This window comes from Bos indicus, chromosome 14, assembly GCF_029378745.1.
Source record: "Bos indicus isolate NIAB-ARS_2022 breed Sahiwal x Tharparkar chromosome 14, NIAB-ARS_B.indTharparkar_mat_pri_1.0, whole genome shotgun sequence".
Taxonomy (NCBI): Eukaryota; Metazoa; Chordata; class Mammalia; order Artiodactyla; family Bovidae; genus Bos; species Bos indicus.
The window spans coordinates 4,726,226-4,738,993 of record NC_091773.1 but is presented as its reverse complement, the minus strand read 5'-3'; the positions used below and the strand labels follow the sequence as shown (position 1 = coordinate 4,738,993).

Genomic DNA, 12,768 nt, shown 5'->3' with positions numbered 1-12,768 from the left:
CCCACCCTCGCCCCATATAAAGAACCAGCTTGCCCCCACCTTGGGGAGTGAGCAAGCAAGGAAACTTGTTACTTGTTCTCACTCCCTCCTACTGCAGCGGGGACCCCAGTAAAGCCTTGCCTGAATTCCCTGTCTGGCCCCTGATCAATTTCTATTGATAAAGAAGACCAAGAACCCTAGTTGGTAACAACATGACTGCCACAATAAAGTTATTTAATACACCTATCACCTCATAGAGCTAAAATAGTTTTTCTTGTGATGAGCACTTCTAAGATCTACTCTCCTGGTAAATTTGAATGTGTAATACAAAAGTGTTAGTTATAATCACCATACTGTATATTACAGCCCCAGAAGTTACTTATAGTGGAAGGTTTATACCTTTTGACCACCTTCACTTGCTTCCCTCACCTCCACACACCCCTGCCCCTGGCAACCACCAATGTGGTCTCTTTTCCTATGAGCCTTTTTTTTTTAAGATTCCACATAGAAATGAGATAATATAGCATTTGTATTTTTCTAAATGACTTATTTCACTCAGCATCATGCCATCAAGTTTCATCCATGTTGTCACAAATATAACGATTTCCTTCTTTTATGGCTGTATAATATTCCACTGCACTTAGACACGGTACATCTTCTTTATGCATTCAGGTTGACACTCAGGGTATTCCCATGTCTTGGGAACATAATGTTACAATGAACATGGGGGTGCAGATATCTCTTCGTGATTTCATTTCCTTTGAATAAATACCCAGAAATCGGAATTGCTATGGACGGAGAAGCCTGGTAGGCTGCAGTCCATGGGGTCGATAAGAGTCAGACAGGACTGAGCGACTTCACTTTCACTTTTCTCTTTCATGCATTGGAGAAGGAAATGGCAACCCACTCCAGTGTTCTTGCCTGGAGGATCCCAGGGATGGGGGAGCCTGGTGGGCTGCCGTCTATGGGGTCGCACAGAGTCGGACACGACTGAAGCGACTTAGCAGCAGCATGGTAGTTCTAGTTTTAATTTTTTTGAGGGACCTCCATACTGTTTTCCATAGTGTCTGCATCAATTTACATTCCCACCAACAGGGCACAAGGGTCCTCTTTTCTCCATATACTTGCTGGCACATTTTTCTTGTCTTTTTGATGAGAGCTACTCTAACAGGTGGGCTTTCCTGGTGGCTCGGATGGTAAAGAATCTGCCGGCAATGTGACAGACCTGGGTTCAGTCCCTGGGTGGCTAAGATGCCCTTTGGAGGAGGGCATGGCAACTTACTCCAATATTCTTGCCTGGAGAATCCCCATGGACAGAGGTGCCTGGAGGGCTACAGTCTATAGGGTCGCAAAGAGCCAGACACATCTGAGTGACTAAACACAGCACAGCACATTCTAACAGGTGTGAGGTGATACCTTATTGCAGTTTTATTAATATCTGGAGAGCTTTTAATTAAACATGCAAACCCATGAGCTCCACTCTACTCCCATTTCCTCTGTTTCAACCAGTTTAGCTGGGACCCAGGTCAAGATGTTTCTTTAAAGTCCAAGTGTATTTCTACTGAAAGGCCAGGGATAAGAAACACTGGTTTAAAAGGCAGAAATGCTAGTTTTCAATGAGACCATCTCAAGTCCTGCCCAGACATGGGTTAGCCATGTCACCAACCCTGAAGTGCATGCTGCCTTCCACCTCGTGTGCCTCTCATGACATGAGGATAACCGTGCTCACCCAGACCTGCCAACACCATGGGATGCGACAGTGCTCCAGAGACTGTAAACAGCTGCTTGTATCAGCCGAGTACTTATTAAGCACAGACTCTTAGTACACGCTTGATGAACATCCGGCAAATACACATCACTGTTTCAATACCATCATCATCATTGAAGCTAGCCTCGTGATACGTGTGAGCCGTCTGAGCTGAGCCGCAAGATTTCTGTCACCCTCCATGAGAAGCACATAACCCAAAGTCCACAAATGTTTGTTAGGTGGATGGATAATGGACAATAAAAAGTGTGAGTGCTGGGTTGCTTCAGTCATGTCTGACTCTGCGACCCTCTGGACCATAGCCCGCCAGGCTCCTCTGTCCATGGGATTCTCCAGGCAAGAATACTGGAGTGGGTTGCCATGCCCTCCTCCAGGGGATCTTCCTGACCCAGAGATGAAACTCACGTCTCCTGTGGCTCCTGCATTGCAGGTGAATTCTTTACCACTGAGCCACTGGGGAAGCCCAATAAATAGTGTAAATGTCAGGGAAACCAAGACCTGTTAACCTGTTTGGTATTTTTCAAAATATCTAGCACGTGGCCAGGCACACAATAGATGTCTAAGAGATCCAGAGATTTAGGGCAGTGGGATGTGAGAGTGTTTCTTCAGTTGAAGATGTAACAGGAGGTTACAGTCTTGTCTCTTCATCTCTGATCTCTACACCAAGCAAGCAATGCTGCCCCATATAACTACTGCTGTTCAGAATCAAGGAGTTGGCTCCCTGATTACCTGCAGCTCTGAGCACAGCTGAGAGAGTGTTTCTTCAACAGCAAGTGACTCTAGAAAGAAAAAAGAAAAAAAAAAAACATAATGAAACAAACACATAATGAACTGTGGAATTGCTAATGGAAGGTAGGAAGCACAGATTTCAAGTTGGCATTGACATCACAGAAAAAAAAAAAAAAGGCTCTGTGGATTCCTGTCATCTCTTATGTCTAAAAGATCCTGTTTATAAAAAGCATGATTTGAAGCCATGTGATGTCACCCTGGGTTAGAGTCAACATGTTCCATGTGATGCATTTCTGAGAAACAGAAGATCCCCAAGTTCACTTTGTGTGGTCCAAAGCAATCCCACATTCTGCTGTGCTTTTGTGGTATGTGTGCACGGGTGCACGCGTGCACACACACACACACACACACACACACACACAACTGGATCCTGACATCTGGGACCTAGATCTAGATCTCCTTCACACAGGTGGCTGTTTAGAAGTCCAGGAACGTGGGATGGCAGAGCCTAGGCTCCTGCTCAGCACCACCACCTCATCGCGACCTTCCACGCAGGCAGTAGAGGAGCCTGTAACCTTGACGTCTTCTCAGTTGGAACTGGGTGGACTCTGGCCATTTGCAGCTTCACAGTTTTGCCTGTGTTTGAACTCTCCCTAGTTCCATGTGGCTGTGGTAAGACCTTGCGGGTGGCTGCTGCATGAGTTTTACTTAAAGCATCGTTGAAAAGGTGAGTGCGAGGAAACCTTCAGCTCCGACGGTCCTCACGGGTGGCACACACCTGCCTACCTGGCAGCTGCCCTCAGCCCCACACGAGGCGGAACAGGCTTTGGTCAGTGTCCGTGGCTGTGCACTCGGGGTCTGGCACAATGCCTGGTACAGTAAACATTCAATAAAAATATGGTGAGTGAGTGAATGAACAAATACATTCAGTTCTTTTTTTGGTTTAAAAAAAAAAGTTGAAGCAAGAAGCCAACTACAAGGACACTGGCTTCACTTTCTGTTTGAGCTAAACTGGCTCTGAGCTGTGCGGGTCTCCTTTGAATGCATCTGACCTGAAAAATTTCAACTCCAAGATCATGTGCTTCAAAGAGGGCATCAGAGGGACTTCCTTGGCAGTCCGGCGGTTAAGAAGACTCTGTGCTCCCAGTGCAGGGAAGATGGGTTCAATCCCTGGTCAAGGAACAAAGATTCCTTATCCCACACGGTGTTGCCAAATACAATTTTTTTCAAAAGAGGGCCTTAGAGCTGACAAAACCCAGGTGGTAAGAGGGCGCCAGAGGTCAAGGCAACAACAATGTTGCAACTACTTCTTCATTCTGCAGGCCAAGCACTCGGTGTGAGGCATCTGGGCTCAGATCCGGCTTCTGCCCTTAAAGACCCCCAGTCTAGTGGGGATGAGAAATATGCAAATACAGGATTGTTGTGTGGCGTGTTCAGTGTAATAACAGACACACGCAAGGCCATTGATCCCACCAAATCTACAACTCGCTCCAAAGGTGAGATCTCAGGGCTCAGGGAGAGACGCTGAGGTTCCCCACAGCAGGGCTGTTATTAACCGTGAATAGCAGGCTGAGTTGGAGAAGGAAATGGCAACCCACTCCATTGTTCTTGCCTGGAGAATCCCATGGGCAGAGAAGCCTGGCAGGCCATGGTCCATGGAGTCACAGAGAGTCAGACACGACTGAAGCGACTAAGCACGCACCAGGTTGAGGGCCTGGCTTCTGTTCCAAGGACAAAGGGCCTCTTTAGGGGACTTTGAGCAGAACAATAACCCACTGCCTACTGTGAATGAGTGTGACCTGATATAAAAGCCTGCCCCAAGCACAGCATCTCTGTGCTCCTGCCCCATCCTGCCACACGTGGCTGTGTGACCCTGAGTGGTCATTTCACCTCTCTGAGCTGCAGTCCCACCATCCATCAGTCAAGAGGGAAGGCGCCCAATGATCATGATGTCTGGTGATGTACAAGAAGCAAGTCATCCCTGGAAAGCCAAAGATGATGACTACCGAGAGCTTTCTCTAATAACCCATTAAACACATACATTTAGGTATTTCTTGGACTGTTTTACACTCTTATAAGTTGCAATCCCGTAGCTACAGCCTCATTAAGAAAAAGGCTGCAAACAGGCATTTTCCCTTAGAAAGCAACTCCACATTATGTACGCAGGGTAGATGTTTAATACATGTTTAATAAATTTAATAACTTGGTGGATGAATGAATGAATGAGTAAATGAACATGATGACTAGAGGCACATGTGCCTTTTCTTCCTGCATTGGCCTGCCCACGATGTCCTCCTGCTAGAATGATGTAAAATGCCCAAACACCAAAACAAAAACCAAACCAAACCTACCCGAAACAGTGCTTGCTACTGTGACATTTATAAGAGCGTGCTGACGCCTGAGGGCAGAGGGTCAGCTGCTGGGCTGAGTCCCCCCCCATTCCTAGTTCCCAGCCCCTTACCCAGCTCCATGCGCGGCAGCTCGGGGATGTCCCTCAGGATGGTCAGGAAGTAGGCACGCAGTCCCCGGTAGGCGTGCAAGAGCAGGAAGCACAGCTCCCGGTGCCACTTGTAAGCGTGCTGCATGCAGTTCTCAGATGGCACGTAGAAGCTCCCCTGTGGGGGGAAACAGAAGCAGAAGCTGAGGACCATCCCTGGAGCCTGGTCCTGAAAAAACTGGGGAAGACGGTCAAGACTCCAGCAAAAGAGTTGGAATCTCCTCCCTCCACTTCTGCATGGGAAACCCACTGAAATTGGCCAAGCCTCTGTCTTATAATTTTCAAATTAAAACAATAACGATAGTAATAACAACATTAGATGATGATGATGACCATGATGAGGGCAGGGACCTCACAGGTTTGGGGCAAGTGAATGTCGCCCCCTCTTCTAAGACTCTTTCTTGCCACTGTAAGAAGAAGTCATGTGACCAACAGAGGGGGCTCCTTCTCACAGGGAGGTAAGGCATTTAGAAAGACCTCTGTATTGGTGGATGAAGAGCACAGTGCTGAGAAGGAGAAAAACGCTTTGCTGTAAAATAGGAGGAAGTCGGTGAGTTTCAGTTCTCAGTGTTGAAAGTGTCAGAGGCTGTGGGTGTGACCATGGAGTCTGAGAATGCTCCATACTGTGTTTGTAGGTGTAAGACACATTACACCCATAATTACACATTGCAAGTCATTTATCTTGCAGGAAAAGATGCCTGAGTCCACAAGTTACTTGTAGGCCGAGACATGATGGAGGAGGACCAGGACAGTTCTGAATTTCTTGCAACCCCGCCAGAGAAGGATGACTTCAGGTGAATTTCAGGAAGGACTTAAAAATGAGAGAAAGGATTCTCAGAGATGGGTTTGGACGGAAAAAGAGAGGTACTGAGTACTGTGGGCTTCCCAGCTGGTGCCAGTGGTAAAGAATCCACGTGCCAATGTGAGAGACGTGGGACATGGGTTTGATCCCTGGGTCAGGAAGATCCCCTGGAGGAGGAAATGCAACCTACTCCAGCATTCTTGCCTGGAGAGTCCCATGGACAGAGGAGCCTGGCAGGCTATAGTCCATGGGGTCACGAAGAGTTGGACGCGACTTAGCACACACCAATTGGAGAATTCCACAGTGTAGGAATCTATGGCCCGTGTGGCTATGAGGGGAGCAAGTAAATGTCTCTTCACCATCTCGTGCTTCCTAGCCTGCCCTGCTGGGTGAAACTCCAGGTAAAATGTTGTCAGACTACGTCCTCTTGGCTCCTGTGAGTTGACTTGCTTGCTGTCTATGAGGCAGCCTCCTGCCCTCTTTGTCTCCTTCTCCCTTGCCTCCTTCTAAGAGGGCTGAGTCGGTGAAGTGGGGGCAGGACAGGTCTGATAGGGGTCAGCAGCCATCTGAAACTTCCGCTACTCTGAATGGTGTCACGAAGGTGGGTGCACTTGTTTGCACTCTCATCACTACATCATGCTTGCTGAGTCATGGAATGCTTAGGAAACCTGGATGGAAGTCTCAGTCAGGTCTGCCGTCACCTCTCTCTGAGTCAGTTTTAGGTTAATTCCTTGTTTTTTCAGTCACCAAGTTGTGTGTGACTCTTTTCAATCCCATGAACTACAGCATGCCAGGCTTCCCAGTTCTTCACTATCTCCCGGGATTTGCTCATATTCATGTCCACTGAGTCAGTGATGCCATCCAACCATCTCATCCTCTGTCACCTCCGTTTCTTGCCCTCAATCTTGTCCAGCATCAGGGTCTTTTCCAATGTGTTGGCTCTTCACATCAGGTGACCAAAGTATTGGCGTTTCAGCATCAGTCCTTCCAGTGAAAATTCAGGGTTGGTTTCCTTTAGAATTGACTGGTTTGATCTCCTTGCAGTCCAAGGGATTCTTGAGAGTCTTCTCCAGTGCCACAATTCAAAAGCTTTCGAATTGCTTTTTGAATTCCCTGGTAAGAGACTGCAGGACAGACATTAGCCAGCAGGAAGATCGTGGCCTGTGCTCTGGAGAGCAATGTCCATGGGAAGGGGGTGGGGCAGAGGGAGGAGCCCGCTGCACAGAGACCTCAGTCAATCCCAGGGGAAGCTCTGGACCTGCAGACTCTCTGGCCAGGCCTTTGTACTCATGCATTGACTGTTACTGGTCACCCAGGGAGGAGGTGTGACCTTGGTCAGCAGCTCTCCCAGACAGAGCAGCCTCCAGAGAGGGACTTGGCCACCCACTGTTGGCCACCATTGTCCTTGGCAGAGCAGGAGGGAGTGATTCAGGTCTAAAGGTGGAAACTGGGCATCACAGAATTCCCTGTGGAAAGTCCCAGCAGCGTCCTTCACTCCCCAGCACCTCAAATTAACCCTGGCTTTGCCTAACGAGGTCCCTACTGATTTGGACTGAACAAAGGCATTCAACAAGCTTTGGCATTGAAAGGTTTCTCCATTTCATCAAGCAGAAAACCCAGGCAGGACACCTGTAGTCACCAGTGGCCCAGGGTAATCTGTATATTCCTACTTCTCATCTTTCCTATTATATTAAGATCAGAAGCAGTACAGCTGTGGGAAGACAAGCAAAGTTTGTGCATAGCAGGGAGCGTATGTGCTACACTCTCCAGGTCTACAGAGCAAGAAATAATTCACTGTTCATGAACCATCTAGATGTTCCCATCACACTGTATCTCACTGGATCCTTAACAAGCACCTTATAAGGCAGATATTCTCACTTTGATTTTCAAAATATAATACAGATATGGTAAAAAAAAAAAAAATCTCAGTATTACCAAAGGAAGCACGATATACAGTTCCCTTTTCCCAGAGTGAATAATTTTCTTGTACGTCCTTCTATGAAGCTTCCATATGCATACATATTGATGTATATTTATGTGCACTTACATGCATGTATGTTCTAAAACAGACAGACTCATGTCGGAGAAGGCAATGGCACCCCACTCCAGTACTCTTGCCAGGAAAATCCCATGGGCAGAGGAGCCTGGTAGGCTGCAGTCCATGGGGTCGCTAAGAGTCGGACACGACTGAGCGACTTCACTGTCTCTTTTTACTTTCATGCATTGGAGAAGGAAATGGCAACCCACTCCAGTGTTCTTGCCTGGAGAATCCCAGGGACGGGGAAGCCTGGTGGGCTGCCGTCTATGGGGTCACACAGAGTCGGACACGACTGAAGTGACTTAGTATAGCATAGCATAGCATGTTGGAAGATGTTCTGGGACATTTCTCTGTTACTTATTTTTATCACTTATGCCTTGAAGTTCTTTCTTCTCAGACCAAATAAGTGATAGAAATCCAATTCCCATTCCGCATGTTAAAGGCTGTGGCTCAAAGGATACAGTGAGCTGCACAAGGTCACTCCGTGTTTCTGCCCGAAGCAGGAAGGATTCTCAAGTTCAGGGGCTCAGCAAAGGCAGTCCTTGCTCACCTGCCACGTGTGCCTCTGGGAACCACGCTGGCAGAGGACAGCTGCTCCGCTTAACTATGACAGAGGCCTGAATACAAGCCCTGCAGTGCCTCCCTCAGCCATGACTAAGCAGAAATAAAAGCGACAGAGGATTAACAAAGGCATTGGATCTCGTGGCTCTGAGTTCCCAGCTTGTTTGCTTCCGACAGCCCCGAAACCCTCCATTTTCCAGTCCTGCTCACAACTGCATTTTCTTATCACCAAGGCCTCCTTTTGACAGTGCTCCAGGACCCATGGATGAGGCAAAGGATCTATAAAGTCCATTATTAAGTTCCACTTTTCAGACTAAACACAAATCTTATACAAATGTTCTTATACAGAGAGACATACAGAGAATGTTGGAGAATATTCAGAAGGCTGATTCAAGATGATTACTGAGATAATATGAAGTCAGAATGCTAACCCAAAGAGAAATCCTAATAAAATATGCCTGGATATTATATGCCTATTATTATAAACAAAACAAATGGTATTTCCATAAGTACTCAACCGCATGTTTGGAAAGTGAGTGATTTGCCATAGAAAATCCCATTCGCTGAGCCTCCAGTCCTGCAGAGCCAGCATGGATGAACCTATGCCCCTAATAGAATTGCAAGAAGTGGAATGAAAAACTTGCCCAATCTCCCCAGCACAAAGGAAGAACTTTTAGCCATCCTCCTGATCAACAGTCTGGAATGGAAACCCTAAATAATACAACAGGATTCATGCAGGGTGAGCCAAACAGGAGACTGTGTGCAGACTCACAATGGAAGGCGCTCCTGGCCAGGGCCCACCCCCATGGGATCATCTGTACAACATGTACACAGAGGAAGCGATCATAGTATGGTCTATTAGGGTTAAGGATTAAACAAAACCATTTGGGTAAAACACGGACTTATATGATGGCTCAGTGCAATATCAGGGTATACCAAAAGGAAATTTTAAAATTAGGACACACCCATTGATGGCCTCTGAAAACACGTCTATCAGTTATGCAGCTCTCACTTCCAGGGTCAACCAGGAGGTTGAAACCGACAAGTGGACTTTAACTTAATGGAAGTCTTCAGGGAGCTGTGCAGGGATAAAGATTGGTTGGAACACAGAATCCAAAGTCAAATAGGGTCTATTCCTTGCTTGCATACTATCCATGTGACTAAGTTAGTCCTTAAATGTCTGAAATGTCAGTTTCCAAACATGGAAAGTGGGGATAATAAAGTTCAATTGTTTAGTACAGTGTCTGGTTTATATTAGGTATCTGTTAAATGTTAGTTAGGAAGTTCTTCTTTCTCCTTCATTTATTACCTAATGAAGATAGCTAAGCTTTCCATCAAATTAGACCTTTATATGCATGCCTCTCAAACCCACATTTCTGCATCTAATCCCTGCCCTGATCTCTAGATCTCTATTCCAAACTGATGATTGGATAGCTTGCCTGTTGTCACGAAGGCATCTTAAAATACTTGTTATACAGAGTGAAGTAAGTCAGAAAGAAAAACAAATGTCATATATTAATATACATGCATTGAAGGGACTGATGCTGAAGCTAAAGCTCCAATACTATAGACACTTGATAAAGAACTGACTCATTAGAAAAGACCCTGCTGTTGGAAAAGATTGAAGGCAGGAGGAGGGGACAACAGAGGACGAGATGGTTGGATGGCATCATTGATTCAATGGACATGAGTTTGAGCAAGCTCCAGGAGATGGTGAAGGACAGGAAAGCCTGGTGTGCTTCAGTCCACAGAGTTGCAAAAAGACACGATTGAGCAACTGAACAACAACAAATAGAATCTAAAAAAATGTACTGATGAACCTATTTGCAGAGCAGGAATAGGGACGCAGATGTAGAGAACAGATTTGTGGACACAGCAGGGCAAGGAGAGGGTGGGATGAATTGAGACAGTAGCATTGACATATATACACTACCATGTGTAAAGTAGATAGCTAGTGGGAAGCTGCTCTATAGCACAGGAAGCTCAGCCTGGTGCTCTGTGATGACCTAGAGGGGTAGGAGGTGGGGGAAGTGAGGACATGGCTCAAGCCAGAGGGGACATATGTATCATTATAGTTGATTCACATTGTTCTACAGCAGAAACCAACACATTGTAAAGCAATTATCCTCCAATTAAAAATTTAATTTTTTTTAAAAAGGAGCTTATTACTGTCCCTCTTACCTGATCCTTCTCTTCCCTCTGGTCCTTGTAAATGGACCCACCTTGCCCAACATTATAGGAAGCCAAGAAGTTCCTCTAGTCTCTAGACCTCTCTCATCTCAAGAATCTTGAAAGTTTGAAGACACCCTTGCCTCTGCCCTACCTTGAGTCTTCTCTATAGCTTACTTTAATTGCTACCACATCCTTCTAATCATTCTCACTGCCCAGGTAGCACCTTTCATCTGAAGCACCACTGAATGCAAGTTGGTTTAGAGCATCCCCACTGACTTCCCAGGAGGCACTAGTGGTAAAGAACCCACCTGCCAATGCGGGAGACAAAGGAGACACAGGTTCCATCCCTGGATCGAGAAGATCCCCTGGAGAAGTAAATGGCAACTCACTCCAGTATTCTTGCCTGAAAAAATTCCACGGGCAGAGAAGCCTGGCAGGCCACACTCCATGGGGTTGCAAAGAATCAGACATGACTGAGCGAGTGAGCGCACAGACACTGTCTACAAGACTGAGTCTGTATCCCTTGGAATGGCATCCAAAGCCTCGAGCCCCAATCACAACTCCAGGGTCAGTGGCTGCCTCTTGTTTCACTCCAGAGCCCACTAGTTGCCATTCCTTCTTTTAAAACCCCATCCCCTTGCTGCTTGAAACTCACCACAAAGAATCAGATCAATGTCCTGTCCCTTGTGAAGCTTTTCCAACTACCCCCTCCTCTCGGGTCCCTTATATATACCTCATCAGACCACAGTTATTTCTGTAAAGTTCTCTCTCCAAACCTCCATGCACACTTTGAGGTTAGACGGTGTGCTATGTCTTTGAACCTGAAACACTTACCTAAAGAACTGATGCTTTCAAACTGTGGTGCTGGAGAAGACTCTTGAGAGTTCCTTGGACAGCAAGGAGATCAAATCAGTCAATCCTAAAGGAAATCAACCCTGAATGTTCACTGGAAGGACTGATACTGATGCTGAAGCTTCAATACTTTGGCCACTTGATGAGAAAAGCTGACCCACTGGAAAAGACTCTGATGCTAGACAAGATTGAGGGCAGGAGAAGAGGGTGACAGAGGATGAGATGGTTGGATGATGTCACCAACTCAATAGACATGAGTTTGAGCAAGCTCCAGGAGATAGGGAAGGACAGGGAAGCCTCATGTGCTACAGTCCATGGGGTCTCAAAGAGTCAGACACAACTTAGCTACTGACAACAACAAATGTTCATTGTACGCCTGCTGTGTGCCTGGTACTATTTTCTGGTCCCTGAATTCCTCTTCTTGGTGATTTAGCCAGTTTTTCACCACTATCTTTGTTTTAACCAATAAAAAATAACAATAATAACTGCAACATCATTAATACACAGCTAACATTTATTATTTAACTCTATTAAATGTCAGGCAATAAGTGTTTTATAGGTATCAATTATTTAATTCATATGCCAACCCAATGAAATAAGCACAATTATTTATCCCCATTTTATAGATTGGGAAACTGAACTCCAGAATGATAAATATCAAATAACTTTTCTGCAGGTGTCATGGCATACAAAATGTACACCAGCAATGCAGACGCAGTCTGACACTGGAAACCACACATTCCTAGTCTTAATGCTGAATTTAATCTTCGATTTGAGCTTCAGGGAGTTGAAAGAGTCTGTGTTCACACATCCAGGAGGCAGAAGAGTTAAGCTTCTAATTCCAGTCAAAGCCTCAATTTTCAAAGGAAACTAGCTCTACAGATTTCAAGAGGAATCAAAACCCCCTTGTGCTAGCCTTCACTTTGTAACTAACTAGCTGTAATTCCAGGAAAACAGTTTTAACTTTCTGCCCTTTTAATTGTCAGCAGCACATTGATGCTGGGCTTCCCAAGTGGTAAAGAATCTGCCTGCCAATGCAGGAGACACAGAAGACCCAGGTTTGATCCCTGGGTCAGAAAGATCCTCTAGAGGAGGAAATGGCAAGTCGCTCCAGTATTCTTGCCTGGGTAACCCCGTGGACAGAGAAACCTGGTGGACTACGGTCTACAGGGCCACCGAGAATCGGACATGACTGAGCAATAGAGCACACACACAACGCATTGCTGCTACCTTAGTTAATGGTTCCCAATTTTTGTGTCCCAACACACTGGGTCATGGTGACTAGCTGTGAGTTGAGTTACAATTATTTCTTACCAAAAATGGTTAACATATAGAAATCACAAATTCAAAGTCGCTCCTATCACCCTCTTACT

The 12,768-nt window shown here is 46.0% G+C and overlaps 1 protein-coding gene across 7 annotated transcripts in view; it reads right to left on the bottom strand.

Moving 5' to 3' along the window:
* The window catches only part of FAM135B (family with sequence similarity 135 member B), a 264,335-nt gene that overhangs the window by 38,227 nt on the left and 213,340 nt on the right, over positions 1 to 12,768 (bottom strand). For all 7 annotated transcript variants that reach the window (XM_070802404.1, XM_070802408.1, XM_070802409.1 and 4 more), the window contains 2 exons: positions 4,935 to 5,088; positions 2,474 to 2,523 (listed from right to left, as the gene is read on the bottom strand). In XM_070802404.1, coding sequence (XP_070658505.1) covers positions 2,474 to 2,523; positions 4,935 to 5,088 — 204 coding nt within the window. The remainder of the gene's footprint in view (positions 1 to 2,473; positions 2,524 to 4,934; positions 5,089 to 12,768) is intronic.